At 48.1% G+C, this 27952-nt stretch overlaps 2 protein-coding genes across 21 annotated transcripts in view; one reads left to right on the top strand and one right to left on the bottom strand.

The window, feature by feature from the left end:
* The window catches only part of SEMA4D (semaphorin 4D), a 135665-nt gene extending 126624 nt beyond the window's left edge, over nt 1-9041 (top strand). For 7 of the 8 annotated variants that reach the window (XM_023194555.3, XM_023194557.3, XM_023194552.3 and 4 more), the window contains 3 exons: nt 6668-6877; nt 7093-7190; nt 8205-9041. The gene's annotated coding sequence lies outside the window, so the exon portion shown is untranslated. Of the gene's footprint in view, nt 1-3457; nt 3494-6667; nt 6878-7092; nt 7191-8204 lie in introns of all 8 variants that reach the window. The other variant, XM_023194553.3, reaches the window with a different exon arrangement.
* SECISBP2 (SECIS binding protein 2) overlaps nt 3499-27952 on the bottom strand; it is a 49412-nt gene continuing 24958 nt past the window's right edge. For 7 of the 13 annotated variants that reach the window (XM_026446816.1, XM_023194563.2, XM_026446817.1 and 4 more), the window contains 7 exons: nt 23595-23761; nt 22435-22573; nt 20713-20866; nt 19785-20005; nt 13093-13247; nt 12467-12659; nt 11627-11921 (listed from right to left, as the gene is read on the bottom strand). In XM_026446816.1, coding sequence (XP_026302601.1) covers nt 11818-11921; nt 12467-12659; nt 13093-13247; nt 19785-20005; nt 20713-20866; nt 22435-22573; nt 23595-23761 — 1133 coding nt within the window. In that variant the 3' untranslated portion in view covers nt 11627-11817. Of the gene's footprint in view, nt 10900-10986; nt 11922-12466; nt 12660-13092; nt 13248-19784; nt 20006-20712; nt 20867-22434; nt 22574-23594; nt 23762-27952 lie in introns of those variants that run through there. The other 6 variants (XR_002726827.2, XR_004228472.1, XR_003306647.2 and 3 more) reach the window with 6 other exon arrangements.

Genomic DNA, 27952 nt, shown 5'->3' with positions numbered 1-27952 from the left:
CACACCAGCATCACACACACACCGTACCCCCTCCATACACACCACACACAACCACACACCACACACCAGCATCACACACACTACACCGTACCCCCTCCATACCACACACACAACCATACACCACACACCAACCACACACGCCACACACACACACCACACACCACACATACACATATCAGATACACCACATACAGATACATCACAATATGCACCACACGACACATATACCATAACACACACACCACACAACAGACACGCACACCACACCACAAACACAATCATGTCCACCACACAACACACACGTACCATGTGCATGCACACAATAAATGCACAGCACAAAACATCACATACACCAAATCATACCACACACACATCAAACACCATACACACAGACCATGCACACTCACTGCACATGTGCACACATACCAACACACACCACACACACTGTACACTACACCTAAAACACAGCCACCCCCATGCACACCATACCAAACACAGCCACTCACACATGCACCACACACAGCACAGCATACCACACACATCACACAAACACCAGTCCTACCACTGTTGACATGCACACACCACCACACATACTGCACACACCAAAGCACATACACACCAGACACATGCACGTTACCCACACCACACCACACACACCATCACGTCCACACATATACAACCACACACACACACACACACACATTATTGACTTAGGATCGTTTCAATTCACAGTGGGTTTACTGGGATGCAACCCCGTGGAAAGTGGAGGAGCATGTGTATTGACAAGGAGAGGAAAGCGTTCCGGAGCCGGGGGAATAAAGTTAGCATGTGGCCAAGCTCTGCGCCTCTGAGCTGATGAACCCAAGTTCCTCATAGATCATTGGGAATACAGATGGGTGAAAAAATAACCCCACCACCCGTGTGCCAGCACATAGTGCATCTGGCATACAGCCATAAGGATTGATAGAGATGAATGGTGGATGGGTTGTGTATACATGCAGATACAAATCATGCACTTGTACATTAGTGTGCACACACAGAAATAGATCGATATAATTTTTTAACCAAAGTGTAGTCTTTACCCTGTCAGGGCCCTGCCTTCACCCCTGCCAGGACTATCTTCCATGTCAAGTTTAGACTCGTGTCATTTTCAAAGCTAATAATGGTTCCCCCATACTTTAGGCAGCGTTTGGGTATTTGGATTTGGGATGGCCTTTTATATTTTAACTACAGTGTTAGAAATCAGATACCTTGGAAGCACTGGGATCAGAGGGCAGCAGCAGAAGGTGCCCTTGGGCCTCTCTGAGAGGCCGAGATCCAGAGAGGGCCCCGTTCCTAGCAGCCACAGTGGCCTGTTGGCATGCATGTGTGTGTTCCAGCTGCTCTGTGACATTTCACTTTGTTTCAGACTCTCCTGAAAGGCCACGGCCGTCTTGGGAATTAGTTGGCTTTGTGTGTTGGGCCACCCTTGCTGGACAGGACAAGGCAGTGCTATCAGCTCCCTGTGATCTGAGCTCCTTAGCATGTTAGATGAGGCAGCTTCACCAGAAGCTGTCCATGTCTCTTCTGTTATCTGTGATAATTCCACGTGCCTTTACAGCACAGCTGTCTGGTTACCTGGGGTCTGGAAATGCCCTCGGTGCCTCAGTAGTGCCTTCCCACAGGCCCCCCATGGAGCCAGGCAATGCCTGCAGGTGCCTCAATGGTACTTGCTCAGGTCCCTTTGCAGAGAAGTTCAGAATTCCTGTCCACATTGATAAGGCGACTTGGCCAGTAAGTGGCAGGCATAAACAGGTGCTTTCCGGAAGCACTGGGGCCGGTCCAGTGCCCTGAGTGGTCAGAGCGTACCTGAGTGAAATGTTAGGCTGCGTCAGCCTGGTGACTATCAGGGAGATGAGGACTCGGAGAAGGGAGCTGTCAGAATTGCCACCTGTGTGGCAGGGGTCTCACTCCTCCCTCCTCTTGGGACACCTGGCTACTCTCTGACTTCGACAGAGGACAGAAAGGATGACCAACAGGGCCTCAGGGCACACCCCAGCTGCACTGTCTGTCCCCAGAGTCTGGGAGGAAGGAGGGGCCAGGGCCAGGATTAGATCAGAGTCCGGGAGGAAGGAGGGGCCAGGGCCAGGATTAGAAAAGACCCTGCCCCAAGGAGAGAGCACGGAGATGGGCCAGGGAAGCAGTGGGATCCTCAGGAAAAGAGACTGGGAGTGGGAGTCAGGGTGAGGCCTGGGCAGCAGGAACGGGCAGGGACAAGCCAGGAGTCCCATCATGAAAGACATGATGGCCAGCGGCCAGCACCGTGTGCAAAGAATGGCCCCTCTGGGGATGTGCCCGGCTGCCCCGTTAGCTGCAGGAAGGCCACCTGGATGTGAGTTTGGGAGATGGGCTGGCCCCAAGGCAGCCAGTCCTGAGGTGGGAGTGGGGGTGGGCACGAGGATGGTGGGAAGACAGAGACGAGTGCTGCAGGGGATGGCAGTGGAGGCACTTGTCGGGATGGGCCCAAGCAACTCAGTCACTGGGTGGATGCCTCACCACCCCTCCAGGCCTTCCTCAGGGCAAGGCCACTGCTCAGGGGGCACCTGGTTTGTCACAGAGTAGAATGAGCTCCACATGTTGTGATCACATCCACAGAGCTCTGAAGCCATGGTGGTCCTGGCACCAGCTGGCCCTGTTACAGGCTTGGGGTGGGGGTGAGCAGGTGGGAGGTGCCCCAGCGACAGGCTGAGGTGAGTGCTGGAGCCCAGGTCGCCGGCAGCCTCCCCTGACTCCTGAGTAGCTGTAATAAACCCAGCCCTGGTGGATAAACCTGGTGATCAGTCATCTCACGACAAGGTGATCAGTCATCTCACGGCAGTCCCAGCTGCAGGAGGGAGATTGTTACATACGGCATCTGCCAGAGCAGTTAAAGTTTATTTGCCTCCAACTTAAGCTAATTCTCTAAAAGTACTGGGTTGCAGTGACAGGCAGGGCCAGGGGGAAGCATCTGTCCTCAGGACCTCTACCCTAGATCCTTCTAAGCCACGACAACTTCCCTTCTTTGAGGGTGCGACCAGTGTCACCTGGCTAGCCTCTGGGAAGAGCCAAGGCACATCCAGGTTGGTGGCAGCCTCACAGCATCAGACCAGCCTCTTGTCCCCACCCCACAGAGGCCAAGGGGGTGATCCGGGAGTAGCACCCCAGCTTGGCTGTTCTCTTGAGGTAACAGGGTTGGATGGTTAGGGGGCTTGGAGCACTGGCCCAAACAAGAAACCAGTGGTGTTTTCAGGGGGCCCTGCTGGGAGATGGAAGACAGCTCCCCACTGGGGGCCCAGGATTCCAGGAGCTCCCCAGCAGGCCTCCATGGGACAGACTTGGGTTTGCAGCTGCTGCCCCGTCCCGCTGAGGGTGCGGTGCTGATGGGGTGGCCCTGCACACTGATGGTAACTCTCACTTTCCCTCTCTCTCATGCATTCAGAAAGAGTTGGATAGTTTAAAAAGGAATACACGAAACGTAAGTACTTCTTTAACATCTTTAATGTCTTATGATGATCAAGCACATATTTAAAGAGTATTTACTGATGCCTCATGTTAGCGGTGGTAAGCACATGTGTCTGTTTCTACTCACACCCCAAGAGTGTAGAGCTTTGAGGGTTTTGCTGTCAGTGGTCCCATGATGTGGTGTTGGGTGATGAATCCAATCCAGCTCAGGCCACCCAGATGCTTAGTCTCAAGGGCTTGGTCATGAGAACCTTCCAGAGGCTCCTGTGACTCAGTGACTCCAGTCCCCTGGGTGGTTCCTGGTGCAGGTCACATGAGGGAGGAGACTGGGCTTTTATGGAACTCACTTCACTGTTCAAAGAAAAGTGTTGTTACTTGATCGTAACAGCTCAAAAAAATCTGTTTCTTAAAATGAGATTTTACCTGGATGCCCATCAGCTGAGGAAGGGAATATCTATCTAGTTAATGGGCACCTAGATGTATATAGAGACATGTAATATGTACTTATATCTGTAGACGGATATATGGAGTTATCTGTGGTTAGAGTCCAAAACATTTTGAGTGGGGAAAAAACAAATTATAGTGTTAAGATTTTTTTTTTTTTTTGTCTTAATTATGCACAAAACCCAAACCTGTTCACAAGGGCTTGTCTACCAGGCCAGGGCCAGATGGGCCGCCAGGCAAAACAGTTGTGGAGCACCTTCCAAATTTCCTTGAGTTTATGGAATGTTTCCTTCAAAATAACACTTTTATAAAAAATTACTATAATAAAAGCAATGCTTGCTTGTTTTAGGGTTGGAAACTCCAGGGAAGTATAAAGAAAAAATTTAAACAATCCCAAATTTAACCATCCAGAGGCAGTTACCACCAGCATCCCAGCCATTTTTAGGTCAAGATTGTATCTGCGTTCACACATGTATACACGGGTGTGTACATATATGCACACACACCTATTCTTTCACGTAACAGTATTTTTCTGTGTTGCTGAATATTCTTTGATGGCACTTGGAATGAGTGACTTGTGGCCCCCTTCTTGGACATTTCCCAACTCCTCACTGATAGAAACAGGGCTTCACTGGGCCCATCATTGCCTTGGGACTCCTTCCTAGGATTGTCCAGCTAAAGAGTCTGAGCTTGGTCAAGTCCTTGGGAGGAGCATTCTCTGATGATCCTGGACAGTGGGGAATTGTTGACCAAGAGACTGGACAAAGGTGAGCAGATGCCACAGTCAGTAAAGCAGGGAAAATGCATTACTAAAGTCACCTTCATTAAACTGGCGGTCTCTTCCCTTCAAAAATCCAGCATGTGTCACAGAAATGAAAAGCTCTCTGGCCACCACTGTCCTGCCCAGGGAGGGAAGCGTGGGTCCTCCCACACCATTTAATACCTGTATCTGGACGCACCCCTGCCCCACACCTGAGAACAAGGCCAGTTTTTCTGTGTGTGCAGGTACTTTGGACTGTTTTGGCTCTGGAATTTGTTTTTCCTGCTCAGTGTTCTGAACTCCTTCCTTTTCACTGCTGAACATTCTCCACGAAGCCACATTTCATTTTGTCATTCCAAGGTTGATGGGCATCTAGGGCGAATCTAACTTCTAAAGACCGATTCTTATGAGGTATCATGGTCAAGCAGAGGCCATGCCCGGTGCTGGTCTAGGTGGCCCATGGCCCACTTGGGGGCCTTGAGGAAGGGCAGGTGCTGATCAGGGAGCCAGGTCGCTAAGCAAGAGGTGGGAGGGTGTCACCCCGGTCCATGCTGCTGGGGTGCCTGGCCTGATGCAGGCTGCACCTGTAGGAGACAGAAGCAGTAGCGTAGGCTGGCCGGCCTCCTCTGCCCCACCGTAAGCAGGAGCTTTGGAGACAGAAGAGCATCTGCACCCCCTCACCTGCCCTCCAGGGCCTGGCCTGGCCCTCCCCACCATCCCAGCTCAGCTCCAGGGTCTGCACCTCTGGGGCTGGAGCTTAGTGGGAGCATGGCCCCCCTCAACCCTTTCTGCATTTGAGTGGAAGCCAGTGTGTGAAGCAGATCAAAGTGGATGTGCTTGTTTTTCCTTCAGTAAGGGACAGGGAATTGTGCCTGTCCCAACATGGCCAGCAGACCCTGGAGGGCCAACAGACTTCACAAGCAAGGAAGGTCGGGAGGTGACCTGATGACTAGACCTTGCTTATGGGCACCCCCCGCCCCACCCCCAACACTCTGGTTTTCACAACCCCACCCCAGCCACCTGGAACAAATACGGAGTCTAGGGTTAGCCCTCAGGGTTGGCCATGTCGCCTTCTTGCCCTGGGACGAGGCTGGCCTCCTCAGGCAAGGCAGCCTGGGCCACAGGGGAACATCCCTGCCTCGCCCACCCTCCTGATCTCTCCCACAGACAAGCTGAGGCCGGCCAGGCTCCACTCTGGCAGGGTGCAGTAGACTGAGTGTGTGTGAAGTAATTGGCCTCTCTACTTTTTTCAATGAGTAATTAAGATCAAAAGCCCAAAAAAACAACAGAGGTTTGGGGTAGAAGTGGCCAGTGTCAGGCCCAGGGTCCATGCTCAAAGCTGGAAGCCCATCCTGGATGTGCTGCACTGGTGGTCCTAGTGTAATTCTGCAGAGCCCGGCCCCGCCCCTGCCAGGGTCAGAGCCTTCCAGCCTGTGACATGTAGCTCCCCTCCAAGCCTGCCCCAGGATCCAGTGTTTCAACTGGAGAGACAGGCCCTCATGGTCCCCACTCTGGCCCAGCCCCCTCCACACACAGCTGGCCAAGCTCTGGGCCTCTCTGTGCTGTGGCCCTGGTGATGGCAGAGCCTTTGGGATGTCTCTGTTCATGTGGTCACAGGACACGTGTGTGGCAGCAGGGCCAGGGTCAGGTGGGATGCTGCTCCAAGGCCCAGAAGCATTCTGCAGGAAACCAGCACAGCGCCGTGAGAAAGGGGGTCCTCGGGACACAAGCCACACAGGTGTACTTTGAAAAATGGCAATTAAAGTCAAAGAGCAGGAAGTCCACAGGACGGGGGCCAAGGCCAAGGCTCCCGCTGGCCATGGGGAAGCCACCTCCAGGCGAGTCCCAGGGACTGAATTGGAAGTTGTCCCAAGTCACTTCAGGTCCAGCTGGGACAACAGAAGTAACCCCCTACCCCCTCGTTGGGTAGCTGCTTTGGGTTCTAAATGTGGACTCAGAGGTAGAAACGGTCTGTGCCCCCAGGTCCTGCAGACATTCACTTTGTCTGGGAGAAGAATGGGCGAGCTCTGGAGACCTGTGTCCCTGTGCAGACCCATGCACTGCCCGATGGCAGGGCCCACGCGCTCAGCTGGCTGCAGGACACCATCAGGGAAAGCACCGAGTATCGTTGCTCTGTCATCTCCTCAGCAGGGAACAAGACTTCGAAGGTGCAGGTTGCTGTGATGAGACCTGGTAAGTGATTCCCATGCCCACTGGAACCCTTTTAGGAGGTGATTTTTCACTATTTACAATGGCAGTTGAAAAAAACATGCTGGAAAGCATGCCTGCACGGTGGCATTTTGGGTTTGGGATTTATTGGCTTTCCACTGAGAAAGGTGGCCAGTGGGCATCAAGGGTGCCATAAAGGCCCGCAGAGCTATGGCCTGAGGACCCTGCTTGTCTTCCAGAAGTGGCCCACCAGGAGAAGTGGAGCAGAGAGCTTTCCGCCTGGAGGGCTGTGGCTGGGGAGCACGACCGGATGATGCAGAGCTGGAGGAAGGCGTGGGTATGTGGCTGCAGCCGGGCAAAGAAAGTAGGGCTGGAGGCGGGGGCAGGGCACCTGCCACATCCAGTGGATCTTTGAAGGGACCCATTCAGCATGGACCCCACTTGCTCCCTCTTAGCCCTGGAGCAGTTTCCTTTATGAAACCTGCAACCCTGCGAGGGGAATCCCATGTCTTGTTGCTGAGGCTGCAGATCAAGGGGCATCCGGCCTCAGCCCTTAAAGGAGACTGAAGAAGGGAGGCAAGATTGGGAGGGACTCACAGGTGGGGGCTGTCTGGTTAGATGGGCCCCCACGGCCACCCCACCTCCTGTACAGAGCACTGAGCCGGTCACTACGTTGAGGAGAGCAGGAAACCTGGACAGGTGGGGAACCCTCCAGGTAGCTCCTGGCGGGATGCCTCACCTGCGGCACCTGCTGGAGGGGTCAGGGGGAGTGGCTTACTGAGCTAAACCCTGGCAGGGACTGGGCTATGGCATGGAAGTTGCAGGCGGCAGGGCAGAGGCTCCCTAGACAGGCTAGGCTCCCTAAGGCTCCCTGTCTCCCCACGGAGACAGAGTTGTTCAGCCCTGGCTCCCAAATAACTGATACAGAAGGCAAAGGCAGGGATTCAGCACTGTGTGTACTACCACCCAGGGTGGGGTCTGCAGCACTCAAATGAGTGCGTTAAAGTGTGTGGGTTACGTGGCTGCCAGCAGCCCCACTGAACTGTTGCGCCAAAGCCTGGACATTTACAGCTGATCCTCTGTACTTCAGCACACACAGTCTCCCTCTCTCCAGCCCTCCTGCCTCCCAGCACAACCTGGGAGTCCAGTGAATGTGCTGCTGCTCTGCCTTCCCGTCACGTATGGGAGACACTCCTGGCATTTGGATCTTTAGACCCCAAGGAGGGGAACCACAATAGGGGCTGAGGCCTTGAGTGCTCTGCCTGGGATGGGCTATGAGACAGACTGGGCTGCAGAGCAGGAAAGGCCCATCCGTTCTGCCAAGGATTCAAAGACCACATTGTTCTTTCAGGAGAGCTGTAGCAAGGACACCTTGTAGCCACCAGGAAGGAGTCCCTGACACCGACCTCAACCCCAACCAGACCCTGCTGCCACTGACCACAGCCACCCCCAGAGAAGGCCTGGTCCCCTGCAACTGTGAGCTGTCTTGCCCAAACCTCTCTGAACACAGCCACTGGGCTACCCCCTGATGCGTACCTCCCAGAGATGGGGCAGTGGAGAAGCCCTGAACCCAAGTGGGCCTGTGACAGGAACTAAGACTTAAAAAATTAGGTGCTTACCTGGGACAGGAAGTTCCGTCTGGCACAAGCAGGTAACCAGGATGGCTAACAGGCTTCGACAGCTGCTCGTGAACTAACACAGCAGTATGTGCGCAGGCTCCTCCTCTAGGGTCAGGCAGCAGGCTCTGAAGGCTGATCCTACACCGTCCCAGTGACTCCCCTTTACAGAGTGACCCCACCCCCTAACAGCCAACAGGGTTAGCATGGCCAGCAGATCGCTCCTTTTATTGATGCAAATCAAGCCTGCCGCTTCTCCCACTTGCAGACTTAGCCAAGGAACTCTGAAGATGCATGACTGGGACAAGAAAAGGTGAGACTCCACACGAAAATGCCTTGCCTTAAACCCTGAATGACTGTGAGATGCGATCTGGGAGTGCATCTGTCAAGTCTTTGTGTTTTCTTCACTAATCTCAGAATACTGGGCTCTGTTTTATCAAGCGCTGCAGTTTATGCCTCTGTCCCCTGTCAATGCTCAGCTTCTGCAACAGGACACTGAGCTTGTTGCAGAAAGCCAAACAGGTCAATTATGCAAATCTCCTGGTGCCATATTAAATTTCTTGACAATGGAATGAGTCTCATGAGTGTTTTGTTCTACCTGCTTTCAAGTCTCTAATTATTAAAGCTGTATCTCTGAAGACTGTCACTGTGTGTATGAACTTGTCCTAAACCTGCTCAGCCTTTAATCTTACACACACGTCTCTTCTTGTCTGTAGCATGACAGTTTTCATGTCTATCATAAAACCAAAGCCTCTGTTAAAAGTCAAGCCGCGCCTCTGGGGATCCTAGCAAATACTGAGGGTCTTCCCAGCAGTATGACAATGACTTGTTTTGCATCCCCTCTTTCTGGGGATGGACGAGTTCTGTAACAGCCTTTGTGTGGGATCAGCAGACATCGCCTGCTAATTCCTTCAGGATCCAGCACGACAGAGGTGTCCTGAAGACGCCGGAGACACCCTGGTTGTCTCCACACGTCCCCCCTCCGCACCCCGAGTCAAGCGGCCTAGCCGCCTGTGAGGTGTGTGCTTGCCCATCCAGCCAAGGATGCCAGTCTTGCTCACAGAACTATCACACTCATAACTTGAAGTTTTCCTGTAAAATATCCATCAGCTCACTGTGGTTCTTGCTTTGGGTGTGGCTTCAACCACTACAAACTGCTGAGTGAAGGGCTTTGGGCTTATATTCTTGGTGCTGTTTTCTGTATCTTCTAAAGTCTGGATTTCGAGCAGTTTCACTCTTAGCAAATTAATTACATACTTGAAGTTTTCATAATGTGGAGTTTTCTATTGGGAAATGTAGTTATGAGGATGAATTTTTGAGTCTTTGCTGGAAAAGTAAAAAGAGAGTTGTACATTGTTCAGTTACATGACTGTACTTAGCGCCCCGGCACAGAGCTGCGTGCTTCATGCGCCACCATCTGCACGTTGAGGGAGCTGAAGTCACCTGCAGCAGTGGCTTCAGCTGGAGTCCTTCACTGCCAAGAAAATGACAGCATCACCGGGCAACCACGTGCTGAGAGTTTGGTTAGTCCCAGAAGGAAAGCTCTCAGCAGCTGCATGAAATGTTGAAAAGCCTACCTACTCTGTTTAAGCTGCTTTTATCTTAAGATTAGCAAAACAAACATCACACACCTAGAGAGCTCTAAAAAAGGGGCTTTGAGCAGAGGAATTCATCTCTGTAGAGATCTTTAACTTTTTGATTTATCAAATTTTAAAATTCTAGCTGTTGAGTGCAGCTGATAGCTATTTTGTCTTTTTCCCCACAAATTAATTTTGGAACTTTTATTCTCAAATAATTTCCTATTTTCAAACTTACCACAACTGACTTGCTACCTACTGATGAGGGGAGGAGGAAGCAGGAAAGACCTCTCCTTTCCTGCCGGCCCCGCTGACTGCCCTGAAAGATAAATGGGGGGAGATGACTCACTGCTTTCGGACTACTGACGGCCTGACTGACCACATCTACTTCCCATGTCTAAACAGCTCAGAACGTGTGAAGAACAGCAAGGCTCACACTGGTCACTGTGAGCCCCACAGATGACAGGGCGGACGGTGCCTTCATACACCAACCTCTGGTCACATTTCCAGCCCTGCCCATAGCATGTCATTTCTGACTCATTATTCCAATTTTATTTGTTCATCACAGGCCACTTCTCAGAGGTACAATATTGGCATGACTGAATTCAATTAAAAGCACTTTCAAAGCCAAAACAATACCCTGCTTACCTGACAAGCAAAAAGCAGCGAAGATTCTTTCCGGCCATTGGCTGTGGTGAGAAGAACGCAAGCGCAGGTCGGGACTGAGCCAGGATCTGGCCCCGGCAGGTCTGTGCAGTGTTGGAGGCTTTTGACAATCACTACTTCCAGACCTAGGAGTGCTGGGGATAGCAGGATCCCCATTACGCGGCCCCCTTTTATTTCAGGGCCTAGACTGTCCAAAGGGGATAAATTAAGACATAGGAATGATCAAGTAAGACAGAGACCACTGATAAGCCTAAAATCACCAGAGTCTGAAACGAAATTTAATAATTACTCTTTATTTAAAATAAATAAGCCCTCTTACTTACAGGGAAAATATGAAAGTAAACTCTGTCCTCCTGGCCTAAGACAGAAACCACATTCAGAATATGTTCATTTAAAAAGGAAAGATTTGTTGATTATCAAACAAATCTAGGTACTTCAATACACATTGTTTCTTTGAAAAATAAAGACTGAAAAGAATAATTTATTTCAAAAAGTCACAGGTTAGAAAACCAATTTCCCTTCTGAGGCTCATTTTAGCAAATCCTCCAAGTGTTACCAAATCTTTTAAAAAAGCTACATCCCCTGAGAAAGGGCCCTTCCCCGGTAGCCCTCTTGCTCTGACACCAGCAGCCCTGCATCCTTCTGCCAAGTGGCTCCCTGCAGGACGGTGCCGTTGCCAGGCGGGAATGGCCCTCCATGGCCACCTCCAGCAAGCAGGAGCTCACCACCTGCTTTCTGCAAACTCACTCACTTGGCTCAGCTATTCTGCAATGGAGAGGAAGTTTCCTTAGCAGCCGAAGTATTCTAAGTATCACATTTTCCAGTACTTTTCAGATCCACAGTGTGCTCGGAAAGCCAGAGCTGTGTCACCAGGCTTTTAGAGAAGATTAACACCTGCACGTCGCATCTGAGCAACCTTTAACAGGCTCCGCAGCACTGAACGCCTACAGATACTGCTTCATGTGCCCTTTAATGCTGATCAACTTCCAGATTCAACAGTTACACAAATTACATTGTCATGAAAAACTGAGAAGAAGAAAAAGCCCCAAAGTCTTTTTCAGACCTCCCCTCCTTACCCAAAATACAGATACACAGGCAAGAACTCTCATAAATTCAAATTCATCATTTGAGAGGTTGAAGCCTCCAAGGATTCCTCTAGCTCCAGGGCACATGGACTGTATGCTTCCAGATGTTTCTTCCAGATTTCAACTAAAATGAGAAAACAGCACGACTGAGGAAGAGGCATCAACCAGTAGGAAGACTCCTGTCAGAAAACCAGCAGCATGGACAAGGGAGCCTGTGGCCACTGCCCAGCAGCTCAGGGTGCTCAGAGGTGTCCTGGCAGGCGTTCACTCACTGTTCTCAGCCTGCTGGGCCAGGTTGCTCCTTAGTGAACAGAAGTTAGGGGGCCATCTTCTATAGGGCAGCTGGGGCCTTGTGTGGGTGGGCTAAGAGAGGACTGAACCTTTACTTGGCCTTCCAAGCCTGTCTTGGGTATAGCTATCCTTAAGGCCACCCATTGTCAAGAGACATCTGACTTGAAGTCTGAGACAGCCACTGACAAGCAAAAGTCTGATAATACCTCTTAGGCAATGGACTGGCCTTACTACAGCCAGTCTCAGCTGGACTTACTGGGCCCTGCTACTCAGCTGGTCTTGCAGCATTATCAAGCTGCTCTCCTGGGGACTCTAATTAAAGTCAATAAATAGCTTAGAGGACACTCGACCTGACACGACTCTCCCTTAAGCACTCACTGTAGTGTGGCTCTTCTTTTTCTGTCAAGGCTGGGGGGCCATCTTCTGCAGGGCAGCTGGGGCCCTGTGTGGGTGGGCTGGGAGGTGCCTGAGGCCTGGGTTCTCCCACCAGCTCCTGCTGCACATTCTCCAGCATGGTCTTGTACGCCTGTCGGGCCGCCATTGTCAGCTCAACCATCTTGTGGAACTGATCCTTGGGCACAAGTGAGAGCACATAGGTAACAGCCCAGCGACAGAGGACACGGGTCCCTCCAACTCACCAATGGCACCCTCCACAGAGAAGCAGGGCTGACACGGGGGCATGTGGACCTTATGCTTATGGATGGGTACCAGGGATGCTGCCCCAGAGGGAAGAGTGGGCTAGGCCCATTTCTTGGGCCTGCCTGAGGTGCCACTATGTCAGCAGCAAGCCCAGAACAGAGCTCAATTCAGAACCAGACACCCCATGCTGTCAAGGAGACAAAGGCTACCTTTTTATAAGAAGGTCCTGCCTAAGTGGTGGCTTCTCCTCAGTGACAGCCTACTGGAGGTTCTGGAGCTGCTCTGTGGGCAAGCCCACACTGACCACCTGCCCCCACTTCCTCCCACGGGCAGTGACTGAAGAGGCCTGTGCCCTACACGCTCACCTGGGCCCCATCGTAGCTGAAGATCCCTACCACGCTGACAGGAACTGCCTTATTCAAACTGCGTCCCAGAGCTTTGCGGTTGAGAGCAAACACAAAGGGAATGTTCTGCTCACAGGCATAATCAATAATTGTGTGCAAAGTGTCATCCAGCCCACCTGGTCAAAGGACAATAAAAAATGACAGGAAGACACATCACATGGAGTGTGGTATTAATACTGGTTGCAAAGAGCTTTTTCTTAGCAACACACCCATCTATGATTTTATACCCAAGGCAGAGGTCCCTGAAAATATGAAGAGAAAGCAGGTTGCAGAATCAACTCTCCAAAAATATGGGGAAAAACTGGGAAAGAAAACACACAGCTGGTATTATCTTAACAGGAAAAGTTAACTATTAGTATTACTGAAACTTACCACGTGCCAGACCACTCATCAACTGCTTCACACCTTTTAGCTCCTGTGTCCTCCCCCAAATCCCAAAAGGCAGACAGATGCTGTGTCCTCACTGACAGATGGAGAACCAGAGGCACAGAAAGGTTAAGTTCCTTATCCCACATTGTACCGCTGGTGAAGGCACAGGTCTGGCTCCCGAGGGCTCACCACCCTCTACTCCCTGACCGCTTCTGGGCCAGGGACCAGCCAAGGCTGGTGCATCAGAGAGAGGAAGGAGAGGAAATGAGTACCATGTGCAGGTGATGCACCTGGAAAACCCAACAGCACCTGAGAAGTACTCCTAACAGCATGAGAAGTACAGAAAGGGGTGTGGCACAAGTCTCTATACACACTCACTCAGCAGCCAGCTGGCATATATCAAAGAGATGACTCCATTTACAACAGCAGCACAAGATTACAGTCAGTAGGAATGAATTTTTCAAGAAACATGAAAAGAGTTACAGGCAACTTCAACACGCTGTTAACACAATACTGGCCTGGGCAACATAGTAAGATCCCATCTCTAAAAAAAAAAAAAAAAATGTGCCCACTGTGGTGGTATGTGCCTGCAGTCCACCTACTCAGGAAGCTGAGGTAGGCTCAGTAACTTGAGCCCAGGAGTTCAAGGCTGTAATGAGCCACGATCATGCCATTGCACTCCAGCCTGGGCAACAGAGTTAGATTAGACCCTGTCTTTTAAACCATCCCTGCAACAGAAAATCTCAACAAATGAAAAGACACCTATGATCCTGGATAGAATGATCCAAAATGATGAAATGTCAACTCCACATTAATCTAATACTTTAAAACAGCGGTCCCCAACCTTTTTGGCACCAGGGACTGGTTTCGTGGAAGACAATTTTTCCACAGACAGGGGAAGATGGTTTTGGGATAAAACTGTTCCACCTCAGATCATCAGGCATTAGATTCTCATAAGGAGCATGCAACCTAGATCCCTCACATGCGCAGTTTATAACAGAGTTTGTACTTCTATGAGAATCCAATGCTGCTGCTGCTCTGACAGAAGGCAGAGCTCAGGCAGTAATGCTCACCTCCTGCTGTGCTGCCCAGTTCCTAACAGGCCCCAGACAATACTGGTCTGCAGCCCAGGTGTTGGGGATCCCTGCTTTAAAATACTGTAAGTTACTATAGACGGGATTTCATTGAGAAATAAAAAATATGGAAAAAATATAAAAAGATGTCAGGCTAACATGGTCAGGTATTAAAGTTTACTATAAAGGTACCATAGTGTAAACAAGGTGATGCAGATGAACAGAATGGACGCCAGAAACAACTGGAGTTTAATGGGAACAGCATTTCGGATAAGTCAGGGAGAAGATACTAGAGGACTGAGTGGGCCGATCCTGTTCATCTCAGACCACAATAAATCCTACCTAAACATATACAAATGAAGGAAGCAGGAGACATACAGATTTTTAAAAGCAAACCTTTTAAACACTGGAGTGGGAAAGCTGAGAAATAATACAATACCCAGATGCAATTAAAAAGTTCAATACCAAAATATATAACACCTAAAGTCTCTGCATGGCCACTTTTTTTGTGTGTGTATGGCAAAACTGACAAACCAGAAAAAACACTTGCAACTCTTACCCAAAGAGCTAACTTATAAAAAAGGTACGAATCAATCTAAAAGAGGTCAACATCCCAAAAGCAAATGGGCAACAAATAAGAACAATTCACAGAAAATGTCAAGCTCCTGATGCTGACCCTCCCTCATAAGAAAACTGCTAATAAAAACTCCTGGAGAGGATGCCCATACCGCTTGGGAGGGAATACAGTGGTCTCTAGAGGAAGGCACAGCATATGCCTTTGAGTTACCAATGCACACAGCATTGTAGGCCAGGCACCTGGCCTACAGGATACTCACCCAGTCCTTACAGAGCAACTGTAAGAAACAACAACTGTTTACAATTAGCACAGTATCACCTGGAACCTAATTACATATCGATCCTCTCATTTCGACACAGAAACTTCTCCAATGCACGTCCTACCATACTGTGGAAACTGGAACTCATTCTGCATCTAGTTGGATGGGAGATTAATTTCTAAGCCCACAGCCCTTATTCTGCCCACCCCCTGCCCCTGATCTACCCAAAGCATTTGCAAAGTGATGAGGAGGCAGCTGCCTGGGATAGAAACTTTGAAGAAAAAGACCAGTTCTGGATGGGTTGGGAAAAGGGGAGATGGGGCAGAGGTGGGGTGGAGTGTTTTGTGTTCCTCAGATACACTTACAGTGAAATCTATATTCAGTTCGTCAGGGAAGACATATGAAGTCCCCCTAACATCAGATGCATGTCTCCACTGGAGGGTCTCTGCCTGGTGTCCACCCCAGCTCCTGGGAGTGGATCTGAAAATTTATTTGAGCAGTGTGCAGAAACACCCTAACAGAGTAGGCCTGGCTACTATCCTCTCAAGACTGCCTGCCAGGTTGGCCCTTGGCTGTGGTCTGTGAACTTGGATTTTGGGAGGGTTCCCACCACCCTAACTGGTAAGAGTAACTCACTGTGTCTCCATGGTGTGCAAACACTGTGGTTCTGCTTTCCTTCTGGAGTCTGGAACTTTGTATGTGCTACGCAGAGGATGCCTGTGTGACTGGCCCCCAACAGAACCCTAGGCGCTGAGTCTCTAATGTACATCCCTGGTAGACAACACTTCCCACTGGCTCTTAACTTGTTTCTGGGATAGTAAGATTCTCCTCTGTGACGTCACTAAAAGTGACTTTTGGAAGCTGGAGCCTGGTTTCACCCACACTTAACTCCATGTGCCTCTTTGCTGCTTTTGCTTTGTGCCTTTTCACTGTAGTAAGTCACAGCCGAAAGTACCACTCTACGTTGAGTCGTGTGAGTCCTCCTGGCACATCACTGAGCCTGGTGGTAGCCTTGGGAACACCCAATACAAGCAGCAAAGTCCAGACTGTTTTGCTCAAACAACCTCAAACCTGTTGTTAGTGAGCTGAAAGCACGCGTGGCAAGGGCCAACTACTGAAGTTCCACAAGAAAGCCTATGTCAAGCAAGATGCTTGGCTCAGATAATTTCCATTTCAAAGTCTAAGTTCAGAATTATTAGGCAAAATGCCACTCAAATACAGTACTTCAACATAATTCAAGGCTATAACATCAATTTTTATCTTTAAGATGATTGCAAGCCATTGGCTATCTTATCTGGCAAATATTTACAAAATACACAATCAAGTCCCTTATGCCTTAAAGCAAACACGTGTTGGAACCACAAAACAAATGAATTTTAAGTACACAACAAATCCTCATCATGCTGACCAAGTAAAAACCTAGCCCCATGATATGTCAGAGGCAGAGAAGGGGAATGACGTCTTCCAAGAAAGGGGGGTGACTGTAGGCTGAGTACATACATTTCCACCTTTTTGTTTTTTAAAGACACAAATCCATGGGAGAACGTGAGAGACAACAGCGAAAAGTTTCAGAAACTGAAATGCAAATGGGCAACTGAGCTAGCCAACCTAAGCCAACAGTGAGAAAAGCCTAGAACAGCCTGGACCCCAGAATCCCCCAAAGGTTGGGAATAGGCAGCACAGGGTGAGGCACAGGTGAAGAGGGCTGGTTGAACACTCGCAAAGAGGCAAGTCGGTGTCCAGTCCCTCAGCTGCAGCCCTCTGGTAAGGCACAGCACAGGTTTGCAGGACATGACGAACCACACATCTAATGGTGGTGAGAGGATGAGGTCACAGGGTGAAGTTCGCCTGTCCCTCCAGGTAGGCAGTGAGAAGTCTTCCTTGGGGATGTGACCAGCCCTAGGGGAGACAGAGACACCTGGGGGCACTTCCAACATGGAAGCACCCCAACCACATCATCCTACAGCAGAAGTTCTCAGTGCACTCCTTGGAGAAGCAGAAGCAGCACTTCTTGCTGGAAGTACAAATTCTTGGGCCCACTGGACCTCTTGAAGCAGAAACTCTGGAATCTGTGTTTCCCCCAGCTCTCTGGGTGATTCTGATGCTGGCTACAGTTTTGAGAATCATCACCCTCAATAATGCTCACAGCCTTGAACACCAGCCACACACCCAGATTTCTAGTCGGCTATTTAGTGGCTCTTAACTAGGCGCAGAAAACCAGGACACAGAGGACATCTGTGGAAAACCTCCATCCACCATGAGAGGTCAAAACAAACAGACTGAATTACTTGGCGGAAACAGAGGCACTGGAGGGAAAGGAACTCGACATCATTAAAATTCCCAGAGAGGCGACCATGAGGCAATAGCAATGTGACTAAAAAAAGGAATCTTCAGAGGGCAAAAACAGCTCCCAAAAAATAAAAATAATATCAGAAGTAAAAAATTATACAGAAAGTTTACAAGATATGGTTGAGAAATCCTAACAGAAAATGAAACCAAAAGAAAGAGATGAAAAGAAGCAGGAAACAAATAATGTGAGGACACCAGTCCAGGAGTCCCAACCCTGACATAGTTCCAAGAAAAGCTGGCAGTGACTGGAGGAGGGGATTCAAAGCAGAAATTCAACATGTCCCAGAGCCAAAGACACTGGATGCAAACTGTCTCACATCCTGTAACCCCAGGAACAAGGCACTTCCAGTGAACCCCCAGAGAGCAGGGGGTGCAAAATGATCACAAAGGATCAAGGATCAGAGACTCTAGATTTCAAGCAAGAGCTTTAAAATATGCCTCCCATGAATCCTTTTCTCCTAAACCACTGGAGGATGCACTCCAACAAAACAAGAGTGCAGCCCAAGAAGGAGTCCATAAACAACACCTTATCAAGAGCAGGGGGGGAGCCAAGGGTATCCCTGGGTGGCAACTGCATGAGGTGCAGCGAGCTGGGAATGAAGGTTTCTTCAGCAGATGAAACTGCAGAACGCCTGGTGTAACCAACTGTCTTAGGGGAGACTGAGGCAGCTGGCTGAGGGCATGAGGTTTCATTAATACTAAGTATATAGAAAATTAAGCAACCACCACAAAACAAGAACAATAACTCAAACTATACATTAGGGTAAGTAACAGCAAAGTCTTTTTGCTCTATTGGGAAGATGACAAATACTTAAAACTGAAAACATGTGAAGCCGTAGCTCACAAGCCTGTTATATGGAGACATGGAGGAAATACCCCACAATGTGGCTAAGAGCTGATAGGTGGAGTTGCTAGGAAAGGGAGAGAGCCCAAACCTGCCTCTCCCTTAACAAACCCTATAGGACTACTTGAACCGTTAGCTGTGGACATGTACAATATTGACAAAAACAGCCAGGGAAGCATGTGGCCTGTCCTCTCCAACGACCTGGAAAGGCCTCTGGGTACACAATCAGATGGGTGGGTCACTGAGATCCATTCTGTCATATTCTGGTCAGTGGTGATGCTGGACCCATACTGAGTTAGGACAGGGACGAACTGCTGGCTAGGGGCCTCAGACATGTCACAAAACTTCCAGGCTTTACATATGAAATGGTAACTGGAAAACATCATCTCTGAGGGTTCAGCCCCAGGATGTGGATGCATTATCTCAAAGTGGGACTCTATAAAGTTGAATCTGACACTGCAGGAGAAATGAATGGGGTCAGGGAGGGGCTTGTGAGTGTTCCCTAGCCTAGACGGATATGAAGGACAGGTGTCCATGAGCGATGCCACTCTGCTCTAATCAGTTCTCCTACTGCTCAATTCAAGGACACAACATGGACAGGCAAGTCCTCCAGGAGCCAAGAGAGCACAAGCAGGGGGTAAACATGAGATGTCACAGGTGAGGGTTCACTGTTACCTGACCCAGCATATCACATCCAACAAAACAAAAACACACATTCCAGTTTAAGTAAAATGGCAAAGTATTTAGACAAAGCCACATCTGTAACAAGCAAACAGATGAGTCAGCCCCAGACTGAACAACTAAATGTCAAGTACACGAAAGCCCTAGGCAGGTAATGCCTGGCTGCCAGGCACAGCATCTCTGTGGTGCAAGTAACCAATGACAATCCCAGCCCCAGGGTAGTGGCCTGCACAAGAGAGGCATGTCTTTCCCTGATGCCAGAGGCCTGTGTGGGCTGGCTGACCCCCTGGCGTGCAGGACCACAGGACCCACCTGCCCTACAGAGGTACTTAGTAATGGTCAATGCAGTTGGGAAACAGTTACTCAATAAAAACAAAAACCACAAAGAAAACGAGTAGTCTAGGCCTGTGGCATGGGCCACCCAGGTGTGCGGTGACCATGAGGGCACACTAGGCACTCGCACAGGGGCCCACATGTCACAGGACCCCACGGTGCCTTTACCTTTTGACTGTATCTTCTCACAGTTGGGAGAAATAATGACACATTTCAGTTTTTTGAGCTTCAGGTGTTTGAGAACTTCCCTCAACCCCAACACAAGTCGACGTTTAGTCTTGGCCTTGACTGGATCTTTCTGGTACATACGGTCTTGGAAACGGACCAGTTCTTTGAGTAGGTCGGTAACACAAGCATCCACTTCTTTACTAAGCATCTGGCTGCAGTAACTGAAAGAAACAGACATCAGGAATTGTGCCACTGGCTGTGACACTGCAGCACTGCTCCCATCCTACCCCAGGGAGAAGAGACGTAGACTGCATCAGACAAGAAGTCATGTTTCGACAAGTACTACTAACCACAACTGTGGAATTACTGATGATTTAATTTCATGGAAGGTAAATACTGGGGCATCTTCCCCCCATTCCCAACTACAAGGGACAAATTTCTCTGGTCCCTGACCCCCCACCATAGTTTGCCACAGGTCCCCATCTCAGCCACTACCCTGTGCATCAACCTGTCATAAAGACAAATACTGGGAGACTACCCCTGGAAGAAAAGTGGGCAGGGGAGAAGGCAGAGTGAGCACACAAGGTTAAAGGAATCCTGCCGCCTAAGAAATTACACAGAGATGAAACCATGAAAAGGGGCCCAAAGATGATGCACGGTCACTTCACTATCCATTCCCCCGACTTCAAACCTGGACTGAGGGCCCCTCTTCCATCATTAACACCCCAAGAAACTCGGTAGAAGTGGAATCAGACACAACGACTAGGCTCTCCCTGAATGTGTGTAACCAGGTACCCGGCTTCTTTCAACCATGAGGGTTAAAGCACAGTGTGGTCCAGCAACAAGGATTTATGGGAGGTATCAATGCCACACTGAACCGAAGCACTTCCATCTTCCCCTAGTCCCTGGCAGGCAGGGGCTCACTCACTCCCTGAATCTGCGGCTGTGGATCTTAGGGAAGGTGGCGTGATTGGGAGCAAGGTGGGAGGCCTCTGTGTCCCTCTGGAGTTCTGTGCCTGGTGGCTCTTCAGACTTGCCCTCAATCGCAGGAGTGGAGATCGGTTCGTCCATCCCCTCTGGCCCTTCATGGAGGAGAAAGTCATCATAAGACATCTGTGAGGCCCAGTGCACACACTGAGGGGCTGGCCCAATACAGTCTCACCGATGCAACCAGACCGTCCCTGCACATAACCACCACATCCACAGACAACATGCAGAGAGGTTTACAGAAGGCAGCAAAAACAGACGAGGATGCCTGGGGAAACCAGAAAAGCTGGTGGAGGCAGTCATGCCTGGAGGTGTGCCTCCCCCCAATTTACTTACACATTTACTTTTATTAGGGTAAAATATACATTAATGTTACCATTCTAACCACTTTTAAGTGTGCAGTTAAGTGGCCAAATTTATTTTTTGATTTTGAAATTTAACCTGAAGAAACTCTTATCAGGGAGTTTTAAAAAACAGGCTTTTAGTTCTAAGTTTTTTCTCAAATGCTTGAGGCCATTTCTTTTTGAAATAATCCTTCAGAAAGAGCTGAACTCCAACATCTAAACTATGACAAACTCAACAGGTGTGTGTTTAAACACACCAGATCTGATGCAGCAATAGCCTACTGTCCCCAACTGGTTACTTCTACTGACTATCAAAATGCAATTGCAGTAACAGATCACCAAATGAAGGAATGAAAAAACATATACCACACCCACAAGAATGGCAAGGTTGAAAAAGATAGTGCCCTGTGGGCTGGTGGAGATGGGGAGCACCTGCAACTCTCAGCCTCCCCCGGCCTTAACTGGTAGAACAGTCAGAAACCCATTGGGCAGGAACTACTCAAGTAATTCTACTCCCAGGTAATGCCCCACGGGAATGAGTGCTTGTGTCCTTTAAGACACATACAGCACTGTCCACAGCAACCCTGTTTCTAATTACCCAAACTGGAAAATGACTGAACGCTCATCCGCAACCCTGTACATTCGTCGAACTGAATTTTACACAGTAATGAAAATAAACAACATCTCCATGTTGCCAACAAGGCTGAAGGAGAGGGGACAAAGAGAGCAGCACACAACACACAGCTGCACCAGAGCCACATCGACAGCCCTTGGTGGGGCTGCCATGGGGCACAGTCTCCAAGGGAGGCCTCTGACAAGAGGGCGCAGGCAATTGCTGGGCTCCGTTTTGCTTCTTGATCTGAATGCAGTGGTCACTGGGAAAAGTCCTCAAGCTGTACACTGATGATTTGTGCACTTTTCTGAACATATAACTGAGTAAGAAGGTTACTTAAAAACACACAATTGTGTTCATGCCCCCACGTCTCCTATACCTGCTGGTAAGCAGCTGTGCAGCTAGCGGTGTTAATTCTCATGACCACTTCAAGTTAGAGGACCATCCAGCATCACACAGATCAAACTTGGTGGGAAGCGAGGATCCTCACCTCTGTCCCTCACAGACCCCAGAACCAGAGGGATCAGAAACATGCCCCCATCCATGGGGACCTCCCTTCCCTGTAAAGCTGGAAGCTCAGTGCTGACCCACTTTCCCCACAAAAGCAAGAGTCGTCAGCCAAGTCCTGGAAAGTTTGCTCAGCGCTCATCCTTTTCATAGTTGCTCCCGTTTAAATTATTCTTAAGGCACAAACAAAAGTTGGTACCTGAGGGCTCTGCCTGCTCAGGAACCTGGTCATCGCCACCACTCTCTCCATCTTGTGTGTCATCACTGGTAAAAGCTGGACTCACAGCATTTTCTTGGAGACGCTGCTGCTTTCTCTCTTGCCGTTCTTTCAAAATAATCTTAAAAATTAAATAAACAATTACAATGCCTAAATACTTGTACTTAAAAGCTCTTCTGCAAATTAAACCGCCTAAGTTCAACTTGTTGGCAATGCACCTATTTGTGCCCTGAGAGCAGCCAAGTGCTCCCCAGACTCTAGGGAGCTGACCCAACCCTCCCCGCTGGTTTTGGAGTGGCAAGTTCCTCCTGAAGTATGCAGAGCAGCCACACAGGAGAGCCCTGAGCTCTGAAGACAATTCTGGAGCTCAGCACTCGCCTGAGCACCCACACCACAGGGCTGCTGTGAGAATTCACTGGAGGGAGGCTGGGCGAGATGGCTCATGCCTATAATCCCAGCACTTCGGGAGGCCAAGGCAGGTGGATCACCTGAGGTCAGGAGTTTGAGACTAGCCTGGTCAACATGGTGAGACCTCATCTCTACTAAAAATACAAGAATTAGTCGGGCATGATAGCACGCACCTGTAATCCCAGCTCCTCGGGAGGCTGAGGCAGGAGAGTTGCTTGAACCCGGGAGGCGGAGGTTGCAGTGGGCTGAGATTGCTCCATCACTGCACTCTAGCCTGGGCGACAAGAGCAAAACTCCATCTCAAAAAAAAAAAAAAAAAAAAAAAAGGAATTCACCGGAGGACCCTGTGACTGTCCTCCTGGAAGGTCTGCAAGGAAGTGTGCATTATTTACTGATTCTGAACATCAGACAGATCAGCTAGGGTAGGATGAAAGGGGATCATAAGAAGAAGAAAAATGCAGCTTCTCCCATTTCTGGTTTTCTAACCATCCACTGCATAAAAGATGTTCCTTTCTTGTCAGATAGCTAAAGCATTTCCCACATCACATGTCCCTCACGTGTCAGGCTGGGAGGCTGAGGGATCATTTGTTAAAAGTATCATTAACATGTTTTACTACAACATATTCAAATAATGTAAGTCGTAAAATCCAAAAATCTAAGAGCTGGGAGAATAACTATGGAAATGTGAAACTAAGTTTTCTGGCGCCTCGCTTCGGCTGAAACACCCCACACACCTTCTTCAGTGAGGTTGGCTTCTTGGCCTTGGGGATCTCCCTCTGCTTCCCTTTCTTCATCAGCGGGGCGCTGGAATCCAAGGGATTGTGTGGGGTCTTCATTTGACTCACGCGGCGGCCTTTCTCCCCTGACGCACATTCTTTGGAAAGGACTGGCACTGCTCCAACTGAAACACAGTGGAACAAAGGCCTCAAGGTCACCTCCCAGACGCTCCACCCAGCTCTTGGACCACAGCTCGCCCAGAGGCTGCCTCAGGGTATCTGACAGAGCTTGCCAAGTCACCCCCAGCCTGTCTCCACAACCCTTCTCATCTTTGTCAAACAATCTCTTACACATTCTTTTCATTGGCAGTAATTCCAAATGAAATTTAGTATCTTTTGGATGAGATTCCCAAAAAGTATCAAGTAATTCAGGAACAGCTACCTTCCTATCCATGTAATCAGATCTTCCATGTTTCTCGGCACAGTCTAATACTACATGGATCTCATTTTTTGACTCAGGACGGTTCCAGGTGGTCTGCACTCACTGTTGCTACTGTGAACACGTCCCTCTCCACCACCTTTTCTAGTTGACACTGCCTTTGTGGAAGCTGGCCCTATTGGTTTCTGTATATGTATCTTGTATCTAGCTACCTTATAAGGCCACTATAAGATTCTAGTAATATTTCTAGTTAATTCTCTTGAGTTTTCCAGACATGTTTTCTGAAATCTCATCATGGGCAGTTGGTAATCCCTCTATATAGTCAATACATTATTGTGATTACTACTGAACAGTTCAATTTTATTCTCCTTTTCTGTTCTATTTCCCATCTCAGTCATTATTTCAAGTAAACAGTTAATTCCTATATAGTTTTAGCCTCACTTTTTGATCTGGAAAATTTCCATATGCCAAAGAAAAAAGAATGGTAAACAAATCCCGTGTCCACTGTCCAGCTTCAACAATCATCAGTATTTTTCCAAATGTATTTTACCTGCCCTCCTTTAATTTTGGAACATGTTTTTAAAATAATTGGTGCTCGTCAATCAGGCAATCCCAGTAACTCTCGCCTGTCTGATTCACTGCTGTAACACAGAACGTAACCTGCACAGGTCAACCAAGACAACGGTACCTGCCTCCCAGGCTGCTCTGGACTTAGTGACTACAGCTGCTTGCATCTTTGGAGCCTTGTTTCCACATGGTGTTTGAAACATACATGTGACTATTCTTTTTCTCAGCTCTTCTTGGAAAACCCTGTATGGCTCATAGGTGCTCACTCACCCAGTCCCCAATGACACCAAGTTCAGCATCTCACTTGGGCTCCTGAAAAACCTGCCACAAGCCCTCTAGCTCTACACACACCTCTTGCACCCCACTGCCAGGCAATTCTTCACAAAGCACTGACAATAGGCCTGAGGAGGGCCCTTCCTACAACAGAGGAAGATCAACCATTCCCTCCCACAAAAACAACCACGAAGTTCAACAGAACTGCCAAACACAATCATATCAGTCCTCTGGAAAGTGACCAAAAGGTTCCAACAAACCAAAGAGTGCTTATTCCTTAGATGACTAGCCTTCAGGTGAGAACAGTAGAGTCTGGACATTCCTGTCTGAGGCATTTCCCAGTCTCTCCCTGCTCTGCTTTGGCTCATTCAACAGGTGCCAAGGCTATGAAAACCAGCAGCTTCCCTGTCAGTGCCATAAGGGGCTGAATTGACAGTGTGATCATTTAAATTAGTGATTTCAGCAAATGGGGACGGCAAGGCAGCATGGCCAGTCTGAGGCTGCCGTTTTGTATAGTCAAGCAACAGACATGGCCAGGCCAGCAGGGACTTACACAGAGTCCAGGGGAAGACTCGCTATAGGGATAAGCTATGGGGTGGTCAACCAAGAATTCTACATCCAGCAAAACGAACCTCCAAAAAGTGAATGCAAAATAAAGACATTCCTAGACAAACAAAGACCGTGAGAATTTGTTGCTAGTATGGCTTGTGTCACTAATACTAAAGGAAGTCCTCCAGAAGAAATACTACCAGAAGGGATACAAGACGGCAACTGAATCCAGAGGAATACAGAACACCTAAAATCATAAATATGAAACTGGGAAATACACATTTTTTTTCCTTATTCCTTCTCTTCTTTAAAAGATATGGCTGTATAAAGTAGTAGTTCCAACACTGTAGTGTTTGGTTTATAATCTATTTAGATGTACCATATGACAATAGCATAAAGGGGGAGGAAGAAAATGGAGACATACTGGAGTAAAGTTTCTCCAGTATATAAACTAACATGTATATTGTAATCCCTATAGCAACCACTAAGAAAGTAGTTTTTCAAACTAAAGTTAAAAAAGATCAACAAAGAAATCAAAAGTGTACTCCAAAAACATTTAACACCAAAGGCAGTAAAGGAGGAAGCGAGGAACAAATCACAAAGTTGGCAAAAACAAGCAATGGGGAAAGGACTCCCTATTCAATAAACGGTGCTGGGATAACTGGTTAGCCATATGTAGAAAACTGAAACTGGACCCCTTCCTTACACTGTATACAAAAATCAACTCAAGATGGATTTAAGACTTAAATGTAAAAGCTAGAACTATAAAAACACTGAAAGACAACCCAGGCAATACCATTCTGGACACAGGAACTGGCAAAGATTTCATGACAAAGACATCAAAAGCAATTGCAACAAAAGCAAAAGTTGACAAATGGGATCTAATTAAACTAAAGAGCTTCTGCATTGCAAAACAAACTATCATCAGAGTGAACAGACAACCTACAGAATGGGAGAAATTTTTGTAATCTATCCATCTGACAAACGTCTAATATCCAATATCTATAAGGAACTTACACAAATTTATAAGAAAAAAACAACCCCATTAAAAAGCGGGCAAAGGACATGAACAGACACTTTTCAAGAGACATACACGTGGCCAACAAGCATATGAGAAAAAGCTCAACATCACTGAATCATTAGAGAAATGCAAATCAAAACCACAATGAGATACCATCTCACATCAGTCAGAATGGCTATAACATGCTGGCAAGGTTGCGGAGAACAAGAAACACTTATACACTGTTGCTGGGAGTGTAAATTAGCTCAACCACTGTGGAAAGCAGTGTGGTGATTCCTCAGATCTAAAAACAGAAATATCATTTGACCCAGCAATCCCATTACTGGGTATATACACAAAGGAATATAAATCATTCTACTATAAAGACACATGCACGTGAATGTTCACTGCAATACTATTCACAATAGCAGAGACATGAAATCAACCTAAATGCCCAGCAATGGTAGACTGGATAAAGAAAATGTCGTATATATACACCATGGAATACTACGCAGTCATAAAAGAGAATGAGATCATATCCTTTGTAGGAACATGGATGGAGCTGGAGGCCATCATCCTTAGCAAACCAATGCAGGAACAGAAAACCAAATTCCACATGTTCTCACTTACAAATGGGAGCTAAATGAGAACACATGGACACATGGGGGGAACAACAGACACTGTGGCCTACTTGAGGGTGGGAGGAGGGAAAAGATCAGAAAAAATAACTATTGGTTACTAGGCTTAGTACCTGAGTGATAAAATAATCTGTACAACAAACCACCATGACACAAGTTTACCTATATAACAAATGTGTACCCCTGAACCTAAAATAAAAGTTTTAAAAAAAGGAAGATCCACAGATTAAAAAAAAAAAAAAGTAGTGTTTTTTGAAATAATAAACTACTTCAAAAGGAAGAAACATATCTAAAAGCCTATGGTGGACAATTTTCAAGTTGCTTTTTGACATATTGTGCGTTTTAACTGTCTTGGCTCTTAAGAGAAGATGTGTCAGAGGAAAGAGGCAGCCATCAGCACTACTCAACACTGTTCCCAGTGGTGCCCCATGCACAGGCAGTAAACCATTTCCATGGAATGCAGCTTCCTTACCCAGATGGTAAAGATCTTTAGGAACTCAGGGCACTTTTACAGATAAGGAGATTTTCAGCTATACAATGTCATCACATCAAGTGGAAAGTTCATCTTTTAATCAGATCAATTTTTAAAAATCATCCTATTTTAATAACTTAAAAATGTTTTAATTGTGGTAATATATGACATAAAATGTACCATTTTAACTGTTTTTAAGTGCACAATTCAGTGGCATAAATTAGACTCACAATGTTGTGCAACCATCACTATTATCCATTTTCTTTTTTTTTTTTTTTTTGAGACGGAGTCTCGCTCTGTTGCCCAGGCCGGATCTCAGCTCACTGCAAGCTCCGCCTCTCAGGTTCATGCCATTCTCCTGCCTCAGCCTCCCAAGTGGCTGGGACTACAGGCGCCTGCACCTCGCCCGGCTAGTTTTTTATATTTTTTAGTAGAGAT

Source organism: Piliocolobus tephrosceles, chromosome 14 (genome assembly GCF_002776525.5).
Source record: "Piliocolobus tephrosceles isolate RC106 chromosome 14, ASM277652v3, whole genome shotgun sequence".
NCBI lineage: Eukaryota > Metazoa > Chordata > Mammalia > Primates > Cercopithecidae > Piliocolobus > Piliocolobus tephrosceles.
Note: the sequence above shows the minus strand (reverse complement) of the source record. Positions and strands in the feature narration are given on the sequence as shown.